This window comes from Alligator sinensis, unplaced genomic scaffold, assembly GCF_000455745.1.
Source record: "Alligator sinensis unplaced genomic scaffold, ASM45574v1 scaffold72_1, whole genome shotgun sequence".
NCBI lineage: Eukaryota > Metazoa > Chordata > Crocodylia > Alligatoridae > Alligator > Alligator sinensis.
In genome coordinates, this window is record NW_005842547.1 from 784293 (window position 1) to 800757 (window position 16465).

At 40.6% G+C, this 16465-nt stretch overlaps 1 protein-coding gene across 1 annotated transcript in view; it reads left to right on the forward strand.

Annotated features, from left to right (window-relative positions):
* Positions 1–16465, forward strand: part of LOC102386534 (CUB and sushi domain-containing protein 1) — a 796348-nt gene that overhangs the window by 521187 nt on the left and 258696 nt on the right. The window contains exons 21-22 of the mRNA XM_006032113.1: positions 3173–3299; positions 13652–13854. Of these exons, the coding sequence (XP_006032175.1) occupies positions 3173–3299; positions 13652–13854 (330 nt within the window). The remainder of the gene's footprint in view (positions 1–3172; positions 3300–13651; positions 13855–16465) is intronic.

A 16465-nucleotide genomic window follows, 5' to 3' on the forward strand; every position in this document is an offset into this window, starting at 1 on the left:
GATCTGCCTGCTATGAACCCATGCTGGTTTCCCCTCAGCATAATTAGTCCTGCCGAGCTCTCACAAATGTGAGCCTTGATAATTTTTTCAAAGACTTTGCCAAGGATGGAGGTGAGACTGACTGGCCTATAGTTGCCCGGGTCCTCCTTCCTTCCCTTCTTGAAAATGGGGACCACATTGGCCCTTTTCCAGTCCTCCAGGACTTGGCCCGTGCGCCACGAGCATTCAAATATTCCCGCCAGTGACTGTGCAATGATGTCGGCCAGTGCCTTCAGCACCCTCGGATGGAGCTCATCCGGGCTTGCCGACTTAAAGGCATCCAGTTCTTCCAAGTGACTCTGCACCATCTCAGGGTCTATGCATGGAAGTCTGGCGCCTTGCTGCTGCCTCTCTACAACCCCAGTGAGAGACTTGTCGTGCCCCTCGCTTAGGAACACTGAGGCAAAGAACTCATTGAGGAGTTCAGCCTTGTCCCCCCTGTCTGTCACCAATTGTTTCTGCCCATTTAGTAGGGGTCCTATTCCTCCCTGGATCTTCCTTTTACTCCCTATATAGCTAAAAAACAATTTCTTGTTGTCCTTTACTTGGGATGCCATCCTCAGCTCCATGGTAGCTTTGGCCCATCTAACTGCCTCCCTACAAGCGCGAGCAGAGGAGGTATATTTGTCTTTGGTGATCTCTCCCTGTTTCCACTTTTTATGTGCTCCCCTTTTGGCCCTTAGGCTGCCCTGGATTTCTCTGGTCAGCCAAGGAAGCCTTCTGGCCCCTTTCCCTCTTTTTCCTCACATCAGGATCGTCTCGCTTTGTGCCTGAAGGATCATTTCCTTAAGGCACAGCCACCAGTCACCTTCATTGTGTCATCTCTTCCCCAGATTAAGTCAAATGCTGCCTCAGTAGTCATCATTGTCCTCTTTTGTATCCCAGCTGTAATAAATAATGGGTAAAAACTGTCCAAACTCCATTTTACAAATTCCCCTGCTTTCTGTTTATGGGTGAGGAACTTGCAGGCAGCATCGGAATTACATAAAAACACCATATTGAAGGTACAAAACAAATGCATACCGTAAATCAAAATATTTTTTTTTAAATGGAAAGCATACCAAAACAAAGCCAGCATGGTTTAATGGCAGAGTTGCAGACACAATAAAAAGGCAGGGGAAAGGTTTCTTTCAAATTGTTTAGAAGGAAATTGTAAACAAAATAGAAATTATCATCATGCCCTTTTCTAAATCTATGGTGCACCCACACCTTGAACACTGCCTAGTCCTGATCTGAACATAACAAAAAAGGATATAGAAAGGCTATAAGAGGTACATAGAAGGACAACAAAGTGGTGGAGAGGCTTCCATTTGAGGAGAAACTAAAGAGGCTAGGTTATTAGAAAAGAGACACTTGAGGAACATGGTAAGAGTTTACAAAATACTAAATGGTGAAAAGAAACAAATAGGTATTTATCATGTACTTTCTCTCACAATACAAGAACTGGGGGTCATAAAATGAAACTAGTAGGTAGTAATTTAAAACTAACAAAAGGAAGTTCTTTTTTCACACAGCATGTAATTAAAATGTGGAACTCATTGCCACCAAACATTGGGGGAGTTGGAAGTTTAGCCAGATTCAAAATGGGATTGGACAAATTCTTGGAAGAAAGGGACATCAATAGCTCTTGAGCATGGGAGTTAGGGATACAGTCTCTGAATTAGAACTTTCTAGACCTTAAATCAGGGGGATGCAAAGTCCGGACTGTGGGCTTCATCGGGACCACAGCGGACTCCATTTCCCAAAGCCCCTGCCAGCATCACTGCAACTGGTTTCCATGGAGACCCAAGTAGCAGTGGTGCCATGACAACATGGGGCCAGGGTTCATAGGTGACGGAAGTCTGGGACTGACGGGGCTTAGCACCCCCAAACTGCCCCCCAAACTAGGTTGGCAATAGCAACTCCAGTGCCACTGCCACCATAGTGCCACACACAGCCAGCATTTAAACTTTTATTTTACTTGTTAAGGGTGGACAATTAACTGTCTACCGGCTGTGATCAAAGGTGAGTCTCACCCTCACTCTCACCCAGTCACAATGCTTAGCCCCAAGCAGAGCTTGCAAATTGCAAATAAGCCAAATAATAGATAAACTATTTCTTCACCATGAAGGAATCTCACATATATTTCCTTGTTGCCCTGTATTCCCTAGCTTGCTCAGGTTTCATGTGTAAATCCTTTGCCTGAACTGAAATTTCTCAACAAAAATATCCACTTGGCAACTTTTTCTAACTCTTTGCTGGAGGAGAGTGGCTAAATGAGCTCGGCAGTAGTGTGGGAAGGAGGGTGCATTGTGATCTGGTTCCTGCTCCTGCCCCAACTTCCTGCCCATGCCCCAACTTCACCATTTTTCTGTATTTGAATTGCATTTTTGTTCATTGGGTATCATGGATAGACAGCAATGGGATAGCTTCTACTTCATGGGGATGGGGTCCAGAACTCAGGACCCCTTCCCAGACATGTTTCAACTCACTAAACCACTCTTCTTCTTCCCCTGGCTCCTCACCCCATATCTTTCCATTTTGTATTGCCCAACATACCAGCTTCAAGAGTAGACATGGAGGGTATTCTTTACAGTGTCCAATTCATGCCTGCTGGTTAGGGCATTTTTAGGGGGAAGTGTGAAATTTAGGTTCTAACCCCCTCTATATGAAGAGGGTGCAGAACCTAGATCTCCTAGTGCTAAGCAAGTGCCTAACCACTGGACTTTTGGAATGAAAGGTGGCAACATCCTCTTCCTTTGAAATTACTACTAGTCATGCTTTCTCCTGTGAACTAACAGTTGGGAGGTTAGCACTGAGTTTATGTGCCTTCCTGGATGAAACAGACTCTCAATAGAGATAAGTGGCCAAAGCAGATCCTTTTGAGCAGCTCAAAAGGACAAATTTAGCTACTTTTACATGGCTACTTATATTGATACCTGCTTACCTGCCTAAAGGGGAGTAGTATATGAAGCTTTCTCATGAGATATCACAGGAATTTCCTTTTTTCTGGTAAAGGATATACTAAGACAGTTTTTCCTTTGGGGGGGTGTGTGAGAGAGAGAGGGCGGGGGTGAAACATACAGGAACATAACTGAAACACAAAATATCATGGATTTGTTTTTAATAAATCAAATTATTGTTTATTTTGCAGCCGAGTGTGGTGGCCGAATTCATGCTGCTACATCAGGGCGCATTTTGTCTCCAGGTTACCCTGCACCTTATGACAACAATCTGCATTGCACTTGGATTATAGAAGCAGACCCAGGGAAGACAATTAGGTATCTGTTTAAATTCAGTTCTTGACTTCCTTTTTTTGTTTGTAAATGGTCTTTTATGACAGTTAATCCAGTTAATCCTACCCCCATCCTTACATTATTTTACATTCTTTGAAACCTGTAGATACTCATTATCATAGGTTTTGGGAATGCTTGCTTTTAGGGGAGTTTGGGAACCTATATGGGGAAAATAAGAATTCAGCTGAGGGTGTGGATACACATAACACGTGACCTTTCTAAAATGCCACTGATAGGGAACAATTCATCATCGGTCAGGGTGTGAAAATTGTAACAATTCAACTGTTCCAAAGTGTCACTGATGGAAAACTGGTTTACAGTTATCACAGGTCAGAAGCGCCCACATGTACAGTGCCCTAGCATTCCATGTAGAATGGTCACCTTTTAGGGGTGGGTGTGGGAGGGAGTGCTTTTACCCAAGTTTTGGGTGTCCTAAAGAATGGGGGTCATATTTACTTTTCTGCTTTCCTTTCCCTCTAAACATGAATTCAGTAAAGTTCAGCAGCCTGCACCTAACCAATCTCTGCAGTCTGCTTGCCTGACTTGGATGCCCAAGAGTAGGCAGTGCTTGGAACTGGTTTTTTTTGCTTTTCATGGGCTAGGGGCCATGATGACAGATCTTAATTGGGTGGGAAGTGAAGATATGTCTGGTTGTTAGAAAGACAGCTTTTACTGAACAAGCTGTGCAAGGAAGCTCATTCATAACAAATAACAACTAAAGAAAAGAAAGTGGGAAAGAGATCAGAAAAGTTTTGGCTGCATACCAGAGTAGCCAGTTGCAGCATTGCGGGGGAGGGCCAGAGGACCTATGCAGTGTGGGATGCCTGGAGAACTGGCCATATCTGTGTCATGGAATGCTTGGTATCCACATATAACATTGGTTTCACAGTAAAATAGCTCAAACGAGGATTTGATTTTCCAGTTCTTGTATTGTGAGGCCTAAATACTCTTTGTGCATTTGGCTGTAAAAGGCCAGCTGCCATCTGTGCTTTGAAAATCATGCCCATAAGTGTTCAGAATCTGATTATTACATTAGTAGGGTAACCTATGTTATACTTATCCAACAAATATCTTTTTTTCCTGAAACTAACATAGAATGTCATCTCTTTCCTAGAGTGTTTGGATACCATACCCTTTGGATTTGACCTGGTGGCAGATCTTATCCTGGTGTTAATTTTCATAATTTTCCTTATCTGACTTCAATGTCTAATCTGACAATTAGAACCAGCTGAGGCTCTGCACTGTGGGGCCTTGTGTAGAAGTCAGAAGTGTTTTCATTTTTCAGTCTTGCCCCTCTTGTCAAAGCATTGTGAATTTCCATGGCACTTCACAGAACATAGATAATGCACTTAAGCTCCTGCCAAAAGCTTACATAAATATAAGAAAAGATAACATTTCAGGAAAATAAAAATTTACTCTGAGGGCCATTAGCACCGAGAGCAAAGATGTGCTGAAATGATGGGTTTTTAAATATGTTTGAAAAAGAAGAGAGGGCATATTTAATGGACAAGGACAGGAAGAATGATCCATGTAGAGGATGCTACATAATAGATGGTGCAAAACAGAGATGGAGGTGATTAGAAGAGCATAAGAAATAGGAGGAGGTATGGGAGAGCTTAAAAACAGAGAAGCTTGTTTGGAGAGAGGGGGCAACATTATCTGTTATAGCTCAGAAGAAGGATTTTGAATTTAAAAAAAACAAGGAATGGGAAATGGGGTAGAGAGGAGTGAGGTTTCTAGGAATTGCTGAAACATAGAAAGGACTAGGAAGCAGTTATTCTTCCTTTACTTTCACATGCCAGCCATAAAGATGCAGTAATAGGGATGCAATACATGCTGTTCTCTGCCTGGAATACACAGGTACGGTTGTTAATGTTTAGCGTTATCTTAGTGTAGTTCTTCTGCCTTTACCAAGGGATTGTCAAAATACAACATTCAACTTCATCAATAAAAGCGAAATTGATACAGCTGATTTTATCTGATACAGGTGGGTTTTTTGGGGGGAACTTAATACCTAGTATGGTCATTCCCAGGAGATACCAGCTGCTAGTCAAACCTGCACATAGCAAATATATTCAAGAACCCTAAAACTGATTTTAACACATTTATAATAGTCTGTGGAACACCAGTCTTAAATCTCTGATGAATTAATGAGTAGATATTATACACATACTAGAAAAAAAAAACTAATCAGACTACTTTAGACTGTTGGCCACATTTGAGAAAAAGAATAACAAATAGTAGGGGTCTAAAAAAAATCAATTTAATTGAAGAGGACAGAAGTCTTTTTACCTCTTAACTTGCTTTGGCATAAATGGAATAAGCTTTATATTAGAATAAGAGAAAAAGGTTGATTAAAGTTTGAACGTATGTTTCAATTTCCTTTTCCCATTTCACTAAATCACATGGGCTGCGGACAGACTTTCAAAAAGCCTGAGCCTGAATTGATTCAATCTTTTCAGGTTAGTCTAACCTGCCTAAATGGAATCAGTTTGCAACCGTGGAGACATTCCCTCTAGACTGAAGAAATGCAGGCACATGCCTGCAGTAGCTCAGGCTAGAAGCCAGGGTGCACTAGAGTAGCCCTCCCTTCCCTTCTACAGTGCTGAGCTGGGGGAGGGGAGTGGCAGGGAGACTGCCAGGCCCCAACAGGATGCTCTGGTTAAGGAGGGGTTTAAACACCCACCCTGCTGGCACAGTCCCAGGCTTTACTCTGCTCGCTGTTCAAGTGGTGGGAGTGTTGCCAGACCCCAGTCCCCAGCTAGCACTCTGAGGCACAGGTGGGGTCTGCAGTGCATGCATCTGTTACTGATACTGAGCTTTTCAATCTCCCTCTCCCTGCTTCTTCATACTGTCTGCAAACCTGACAGGTGAGGGAACCTGCAGGGGACTAATAATACAGTGTTTATCAACCCATAGGCCCATCTCATTAGTTCAAGATCTTCATAAAAAATATCTTTTTCCAAGGAAGGAATGGAAGGATATTACCAGCTGACCTGTTGATTAGCTCCAAAAAGCCCTAAGCAGACACTGTTCTGTTCGTCTGTCCCAGTAAAATTGAAAACACACACACAGAGACACCTCTCAGCATTAGCTAGAATACCACATGCCTAGGGTCCATGAGACTGGTATCTGTGCTGTGGTAGATGGGAGGAAGGGGGAGGGGGGCTGCTTGAGCAGTGAGCAGCAAGGCAGGGCGGGGGGAGCAGGGGGAAGCCAGACAGACCCTGCTCTGCCTGCAGTCTCCACCAGAATTCTTTCTAGACAGCAGAGGGGCAGGGCTAGCTCTGTTCTCTGGAGCAGAGAGCACAGCCCAGCCCAACCCAGGGCTGCAAAGCATCTGGAATGCTGGGGGGACTCTGGTTTAACGTAAACCAGGAAGGGGTCTGGGACAGGCATTGCATAAACCGGTTTGACCCAAATCAATTAAGTCTGATACTACATTCAACCATGTTTACCTTAAACTAGTTTCAGCTATTTTGAAACTGTTTTTTGTGCACTGCACTTGTGTTGCAGGTTTTAACCAGTTTCTGATCACTTAAACCAGTTTATGTGTAATATGTGTCCCTCGTCATGATGAATTCTCTCCATCACAGGTGAATTCCATACTTCATTTACATTTTAATAGGAATTACATATTTGAATTTAATAAAGAATGAAATGAGGAAATAGCAAACATAAGTACTTTAAACTAGAAAATAGATTTAATACTTGCCTATTAGCATTCTGCAGCATCAAAAAAATAACAAAAAAGAAGAAATCACAGGAAACCCAAAGTCCCTTTGAGTGAGATGCTAGTGAATAGTAGCGTCTCTTTTGAAAGCACTTTTCAAAGCCTTTTACATCCTGTATTTTGATTTTTGAAAGATGTGGATGAGTCTATTGTGGGGCTAACAGAATTTATTCAGCTTTTCTTGTCTTTGCTGCAGAACGTGTGATCCAATTTACCAAGAGGTCATGGTGACAATATCAGTTTGTAAAGTCTCTAGTGTTTCCAAGTCTGCTCTGTCAGACTCTAACTGTCAGAAATTCAGAAATCTTTCTGAGATGACATTAATTATATTGCAAAAGATAAATAAATAGCCTTTAAGATTAGTTTATCTGTTGAATATTTATGTTGTTATACTCCAGCCTTATGTCATTTGGGTAGTCTCACTGATTTCAAGGTAACAAAAGCTGCAGGAGAAAGCTTAGAGGAATTAGTTTACATTTACATTTCTTGCTGTTTAATTTTATTGCATGCCTTATTTTACACAGTGCCCTGATCTATAGGAAATTAGGTCATTGTGTTGATTGAAATAAAGATAAATTTATTTTAGAGGCTTTATTAAGAGAAGAGTTTAACATATAATATATTGTATGTGCATAGCAAGAAACATGACATTTATATAAAGGAAGAATCTGTGTATACGTATACGTATAAATTGTATATACGTATTATAAAAAGATACAACCATTAAAAATAATGTAGGTGTTATTTGCTGAATATTGTCAAACATCCCCCTTTCTGCTGAAATGTCTCACTTTGCAAACCATGAGTTTTATTCCCAGTTCTCTTACAACAATTCTATCAGCATAGCTATACATTTCCATAGCATTATCCCAGAAAAATCAGTGGTGGTGGCAGCAGCTTGTCAACATGAGGAGCACAGTCTTACCATAACTAAAAGAGTCATTGGTAAGTCTGGACATGGTTGAAGAGGCCAATCCGAGATCTGCATGCTTGATTGCAGATGTGGTGCACAGTTCTGGGAGGAAGGGAAGGGACCTGGTAATATCAGATCACAGCTCTTTCATTCGAATTTTTCATCCATCTGCCTCCATAGTGAGGCGAGTTTGCTCTAAGGGAGCAGAGAAGAGTGGCAATTTTTGCCTTATATGGCCACAGAAAGCAGTCTATAGCCATGACCAAATACAAGTGCATGGCTTCAAACAGCTTTAAAATGTCCAATCAGGTGAAAATTTGAAATTTCATGAGGTATCAGATAAAGACAGTTCCAAGTGGACCTCCAGCCTGTTGCTGTTTTCAGAATGAGAAATGGGAAAGGGAGTGGAGGGAATTCAGTCTGGGGGATTTTCAGCCCCACCTGGAGGATGCGGTGGGTATATTGGAGCCCCTCAAGGTGGAAAAGGGGTTCCAATTCACCCACCCCACCCTTCAGCACCAACTGGGGAGCCCCAAGAATGAGCTCCCTTTGCTGCCTTTCCCATCCTCCATTCCAAAAACATCCAACACTGGCAGAGAGCCATGGCCATTGCTATAGGAACCTGGCTGTAGGCTTCCAGTCAGAAGCTAGATTCCCTTCCCCCTGCAACCAACAGTGGACTTCTGTTTGGTCTGGGGTAACATTGTGACTCAGAACACCACAGAAAATGTTATGAGTTACAACTGGAAGGTGGATTTCTGTCTACACCCAAATTGATTATTGCCTTGTTGTACATCATGGCATTGTTGGAAGTGACTCAGTGCTCAAGTATCTCAAGTACAGTAAAATCTGTGTTATCCAGCATCCATAGGGTAAAGGGATTGCCAGTTATATAAATCTCCAGTTATCTGAAATAACCTGGTGGGGGGTGGGGAGGGGGAGCTGTGGCGGTGGCAGCACTCAGAGCAGCAACCATGCAGAGTGGTGGATAGTGGCAGCGGCCGCCACGTGCAAACTGTTCCCCATTCCATTTCTAATGATGAAAGAATCAATTTCCAAGCCATCACTTAGGACAGTTGCTGTCAGGTGTCATGAAGAAATCTGATGTTGGTAACACATTTTAACAGTTATCCAAATCGCATCAGGATCTTCTATAGGTCCTTTCTGTTGATTAAATCAAAAGACTTAGGTCAATGAAGACCATTTAAAGTTTGCAGCACTTCTCCTGAAGCTGTCTTTGAATGGTCTGAAATCACATTGAAACTTGGGTAGAACCTCCTCAGTGAGGAAAGTGAGTCTATTGAGGAGAATGCAGGTGAGGATCTTCCCAGCTGTGGATGGGAATATAATATGAGAATAAATGCTTCAGTTCAATCTATCTCTTTTCTTGAATTTAGTATCCCTCAGGTCACTGAGAATATGTTCATGTTTCCAGATTTTAGAATAACTTGTAGTTGCTGAGAGAACTTCTTTCTACCTTGCTTGTAAATACAGGTATAAAATTTACAGATTTGGGCCCAGAAATAGAGTAGTTCATATTATTGTCAAGTAAAAGAAATGATGTAACATAAAATAAAGCTAATAATTTGAACCCCAAGACTACAAGTTATGTCATAATTCTTCTAGTTTCCAAAGTACCCATTTCATCCTAGCTTGAAACAGGGCACAATATTTTTTCTAACATGCTGGTTCAAATGCTTTTCATTACACTCTTCTGTACAATTCCTTGTTATGGTGGCAGATGGGAACTTCTCCCTCAGGTTCCCAAATTAATATGTTTTTGTTCAGGTGCAGGAGGTTTTCCTGCTTCAAAGACCTCTGACAGATATTTGAGGAGTCTGTCACTTTTATTTATATATATATATATATATGTGTGTGTGTGTGTGTGTGTGTGTGTGTGTGTGTGTGTATTGGCAACACTTGTAAAGTGTGTTATGTCAAAGTCTTGTTGAATTGTGAGAGGAGAAACAGAAAACAACCTGCAGGCTCTGTTTAAGGAATTTAAATCTGTTTGTCTCTTGTGATTGTCTCTTTCCTATCTAGTATCCATATATTTGGCATTTCAGTGTCATACGTTTAACTTTCTGTGGAGTAGGATCCTATTTTAACACAATATTTACCTTAAATTTCCCAGAAATTATGATAATTGGGTATCAGTGCATGATCTTCTAGTGCTGGGGCCTGTTCTTTAGAAAAGAATAGCATTATAAAGTAATCATGCTGTAATTAATTACAGTATATTTAATTATACTGTAAAGAAATGGTACCAACTGTATCTTTTGATAAAAAGACACTAAAAGATATAAGGGTTATCTAACCCTGAAGTTCTCTGTAAATGTTTCTTTAGTATAGCAATACTAATCCCTTAAAGAGATAATACTACACAGATAACAGAGGTAACAATGTAAGCATTTTTATATGTTAGCAACTAGCATTACAAGTTGCACTTTTATAATCCTGACTGTACATTGTCTCTATTTTACCTGTATTTGCACTTGATTGGAAAACTTTGCACAAACCATTTTTTTTAACTTACTGAAGAACTGAATTAATTGACTTGAACAATATCAGCACAGTAGAAATATATTGGTGGAAAGAACTTACTGTACATTAACAGAAATAAAATTATAGATAAGTTATTTAATGTAACATTTATTTTAAAGCCATATTTTATAGCTGAATGCTTTTCCCTTTCTTAGGCTCTGATCCTGCACAATTAGGTGTATGCTTAACTGTACATACAAGACAGTGTCATTAACCAAGCATATTTCTCTTTCAAAGACTGAAGTCTATTAACATGCTAAGGAAATGCATATTGTGGAAGGTCCCCAAAGTAGCACCTCCTCTTTTATAATGAAAGGGAGGGAAGAAGAGTGTTCCTCATAAATCTCTATGTAGAGAAGAAGAAGCCTCATAAATCTCTATGCAGTATACACTTAGACTGAATTTAACAATTGTGTTTAGGTTAAATACAAATTCCCGAGCTCAATCTGCCATAATAAAATGGAATGTAATGGGGTGTAATATATAAGATGTCAGACTAGATGGTCTAGTGGTCACTCTTGGATTAAACTCATAGAAAGGACTAATACTAGATACAATAAAATACTGTGCAAGTTTAAAAAGAGGGTTTTTTTCAGGGAGTTTATTGCTTTGAGAAACTATCGATATAGTAAAAGTAAAGAGAAAGTAGTAAAGAATGTCACTAAGGATCTTTATTTTTTTTTCTGGCCTATAAAGTATGAATTTGTAACCTTTACCAGATTATTAATTGCTCTGTAAGTGATAACTAAGACAAAGAAACATATTAGGGTCTTATCCAAAGTCATCTGAAATCAATATTTCCAGGTGATTGTTGTTGTTACTGTTGTACTTTTCTTTGAATAGTTCAAAGATTGTTATTCCATCCAAGAATAGCACACACCAACTGCTGAAGCTTCCTTAGCCTGACGAAGGGTTTTTGAACCCGAAAGCTTGCTTAATAACTGTTCTCCAACCATTTGGGTTGGTCTAATAAAAGATAGCAAATTCACCCAAGGAACCTTGTCTGCCTATGTCTTTAGACCAACATGGCTACAACCCAAACCCCTCAAAGATTGTTAGGCACTCTACAGGCTAGTATGGCACTACAGTCATGTCTGAAGGGGATTATCATTAGATAAAAGTTAACACTTTAAACTGTGCTAGGAAGTGAATAAACACTAAAGCAGTTCCTGGAATCCTGGTATAACATCATCCGATTACCTAGCTGGGGTCTTTTGAGCCCAGTTTTCTCTCCTGCCCAGGGCAGGGGGTTGGACTAGAAGATCTGCAAGGTCCCTTCCAACCCTACATCTATGAATCTATGAATCCTTGTGACTAATAGTATTAATCAGATGAATAACTGCATTCTGTTCCACCTATAGCTTCAACACTGTCTTCACTGATGGAGTCAAGGAAAGGACATTAGCTGTTGTCAAAGTCAAGTTTTTACATAAGAGGCTGCAAATGTCTAGCTAACTGTAATTCAGTTTTGTTGGGGGCCAACCTTTTTGGCAGGCATGCCACAAATTAGTCTCGTCACCCTTCCTATGTGCCACTCTAATTTCCTTCTTCTGCCCAATCTGCTGCTTTGCTTTGTCCTTCCTGTACTGTGCTCCTTGCCTTATCTGTTCTGCTTCTTGTTTCCTACCCTATCTGTTGCTGTGTTGCCTGTCCCCTCCTTGGTTTGGAGTGCCACAAACAGAAGCTGTCTGCCGCTTTTAGCATTCATGCCACAAGTTGGCCACTTCTGGTCTGCATGGGACCAAATAATCATGCAAACATGATTATTTGATTTTGTAATTGGTGTTTAATACATGCGTTTTAATAATGAATGTCTTTTGTTTTCTTTCATTTACATGAAAAAGGAGAAAAAGAAAGACTGTAGATAAGGGCGTTGAAAAATGGTAGTTTTGTAGCTCCTGGAGCTCTTAACACTTGGATTGTCTGCACATCCAAAAATGGTTTTAAGCACTCATTGTGCAACTCAAAGCTACACCACCCCAGGGCAGGATTATCTCTGATCTACACTACCCAGCTACTGTTCCATTAAGGTGTGGCCACTCCCCAAAAATGTGCCATCCAATTTGAAGTCCTTCAGTGTCCCAGGATCTCTCACACCCCAGCTTGTAGAGCAGGGATAGAAGCCTCTCCTGGCTCACCTGCCCCCTAGTGGCAACTCAGAGCTACAGCTCCTGAGTTGCCACCTTTGCTCAGCAGGCCTTTAGTGGTAAGTCACAGTTGTGCAGGTGGGAGACAGAGAAAGTTTCTAAACTAAATATATGACTGCTCCAAACTCCAAGCCAGCACTAACAATGAGCAACATTTGTGTAGCTCAGCATAAGGTGTAACAAGGCTGTAAGCATGAAGACTATGTGGGGAGAAGGAGAAAATGAAAACAGAAAGATTGGCTGTACAAAACCTTGACGTTGACACACAATCTTGAAAGGTGTATGGGTACAAATAGTAAGTGTACTCTTGTAGCATAGTGATGAGAAGAAAGAGTGGCAGATGAAGGAGCCTGAGGCTTTTATACTAATTGATTCAGTGAAGGACTTTGAAAGAGTTCTGTGCCCCTTTTATGCTGCAGCAAAGCTAGGTAGAAAAGGAGGGGAGGGGAGCAGTGTCGAACAGGACTTTTCTAAAAACCAGTTTGTGACTTCTGAATATTCCTTCTTGAGTAAGGAAGTGAAAAATCATTTCCCTTAGAAAGAGTTTAAGGGTGGCATAACGTGGCTCTGAATAAAAACAAATGCATACAACTTGGACACTTTTAAATAGTGTACTTAACATAAGTTCTACTGCATAAAACAACACATTTACAACATATTTGGTACTGTTTCATTTTTTTCTTATATCACTTTGACATATACATACATAAAATCATTTAAGATTTTTTTTTTTTCCATATAGGAACCCACATTCAGTTTTGACAGGATTTGTTGTGATATATATGCTACCACCTAGTGGAAATTGAGATAGTAAGCTGAAAATATTTTATTGTAATTGAGCAGAAATTGATGTAATGCCTAACAAACATAGTTGAAGTCTTGGTTCATATCAGAAGTCAGAGTTCTTATCTCTTAAAAAAAGAAGACAAAGGTAAATTTCATAAACATGACTATGCTATAAAATACAGTGCATGTCTCATGTGTTTTTCTTCTTTTGCAGTCTGCATTTTATTGTTTTTGACACTGAGGTTGCTCATGACATCCTGAAGGTGTGGGATGGTCCTGTTGAAAGCAGTATTCTTCTAAAAGAATGGAGTGGTTCTGCCCTTCCAGAAGATATTCATAGCACCTTCAATTCACTGACGTTACAGTTTGACAGTGACTTCTTCATCAGCAAGTCAGGCTTTTCCATCCAGTTCTCAAGTATGTGAATCCTCTTTTATCACAAGTACAATCAAACCAATTATTCTTATATACAAGAATACACTGTCTTTGTTTTTTTGTTGTTGTTGTTGGGTTTTTTCCTAGTAGCTTTATTGATTTTGTCCAGAGATAATTATATACCCAAATCCAATTCACTTAAGATTTTTGGTGAGTTGTTAGAATCTATAGACCAAACAATGCTAGCAGCATCAAATATTTGACTTATTTTATGTAATCAATCATTTTTTTTACTGAGAAATCCAAACCACCATACACTTTTTTCATTTATAAGCTTTATTTATATATATTTTAAGGCAAGAGTAAACATGTAGCAGGTGTCTAGACAAATAACATTACAATAATTAGCTGGATATTATATCAATACATACACACAATTAGATAATTACATATTGGGGTCTGAAGCATCTGCGCTTGTACATAAAAGAATGATGGACTAAGTACTCAAAGAATGAGCAAACACAGTTGCAACACCAAAAGTCCCAATGGTGTTGACGGCTATGCACATACATCAAAGGAGGGGATACATACATAAGGATATAAGAATTGTCATTTCCTAGGTCACTAGGAACCTACACTAGCTGTTACCACACAAAAAAGCGATCCAGGAGTCATTGTGGACAGTTTGCTAAAACATCAGCTCAGTGCTCAGCAGCCATGACACTACTTTGTGGGGAGTAGTACATATGCTGGAGGGTAGGGCAAAGATTCAGAGAGACCTCAACAAATTGGAGTACTGGACCAAAAAAAATATCATGAGGTTCAATAAGGAAAAGTGCAAAGTCCTTCATTTAAAACAGAACAATCCCATGCACTGGTACAGGCTGGGGACCGACTGGCTAAGCAGCAGCTCTGCAGAAAAGCACATGAGGGTTATGGTGGGGAATGTTTAATACGAGCCAACAGTGTGCCGTTGTTGGGAAGAAGGTGAACAGCAGCATACTGTGCTGCATTAGTAGAGGTGTTGCCAGCAGGTCAAGGGAAGGGATTCTTACCCTCTATTCAGCACTTGTTAGGCCATATCTGGAGTACTGTGTTCAGTTTTGGGCTCCTTACTACAGAAAGGATGTAGACAAATTGGAGAGAGTCCAGCGGAGGACAACAAAAATAGTTAGGGGGGGTCGAGTACATGACTTCTGAAGAGAGGCTGAGGGAACTGGGCTTATTTAGTTTGGAGAAGAGAAGACTGAAAGAGGGATTTCATAGCAGGCTTCAAGTACCTGACAGGGGGTCTCAAAGAGAATGGAGCTAGGCTGTTCTCAGTGATGGAAAATGACAGAACAAGGAGAAGAGGACTCAAGTTACAGCAAGGGAAGTTGTGATTAGATATTAGGAAGAACTTTCTCATCAGGAGGGTAGTAAAACACTGGAACAGGTTACCCAGAGAGGTTGTGAATTTTCCATCCTTGGTGGTATTTAAGACCCGGCTGGACAAGGCCTTGGCTGGGATAATATACTTGGCGATGGTCCTGCTTTGACCAAGGGGTTGGACTAGATGACCTCCTGAGTCCTGAGGTCCCTCCCAACCATAATTTTCTATGATTCTATGATTATTAAAGGAATTTTAAACAAAACAGAAAGCATCATCATGCCCCTTAATAAATCCATGGTATGCCCACATCTCAAAAAGGATATGGAAGAACTAAAGAAGGTACAGAGAACAGCAATAAGGATGATCAGTGGTATGGGAGGGCTTCCATATAAGGAGACATGAAAGAGGCTAGACCTGTTCAGTTTAGAAAAGAGCCACTTGGGTTGGGGGAACATGATAAGGGTTTACAAAATGCTAAATGGTAAAAAGAAAGCAAATAGGGATTTATTATTTACTCTCTCTCACAATACAAGAACTAGGGGTCATAAAATGAAACAGTAGGTAGTAAGTTTAAAACTAACAAAAGGCAGGGTTTTTTTTCCATACAGTGTGTTATTGAAGTGTGGAACTCATTGCCAGCAGACATTGGGAAGCTGATAGTTTAGCCAGATTCAAAAAAGGATTGGACAAATTCTTGGAGGAAAGGAATATCAATAACTCTTGAGCATGGGAATTAGAGATACAGTCTCTGAATTAGAACTTTCTAGACCTTAAATGCTAGAGGCTGAACGTGATAGAGGAACAGTGGGAAAAGCCCTGGTCATACCCAGTTTACCCTCCCTTTCAGGCTCTGCTGTCTGCCACTGTGTGATACAGGAGGACACTGGGAAAGATAGGCCTATGGTCTATGGTAGGTGCATAACTTTACACTACTTCCACTAATCCAGCTATTATTTCTCCACACGTAAGGACATCTAGGTACATACACGTTTTACATTTAGATTGAAGTAACCAGGGTTAGGTTACTTTAAATGTCCAACTATACAGGTATGAAGAGGAATTAAATCACCCAAAAATGGCATACCTGATCTAAATTAGGTCACCTGAGTAGGTGAACTAACTTCGATCAAAAAACCTAATCTCCAAAATGCCTGTATGCATTTGCAGCCCAGCTGCACACCCTAACCCTGAGACTAAGCTATTCCCACTCTCCCAAACCTGACTGGGATATGTTTAGCCCCCACCCCAAATCCACCAACTCCAGAATTGGACAATCCCCAT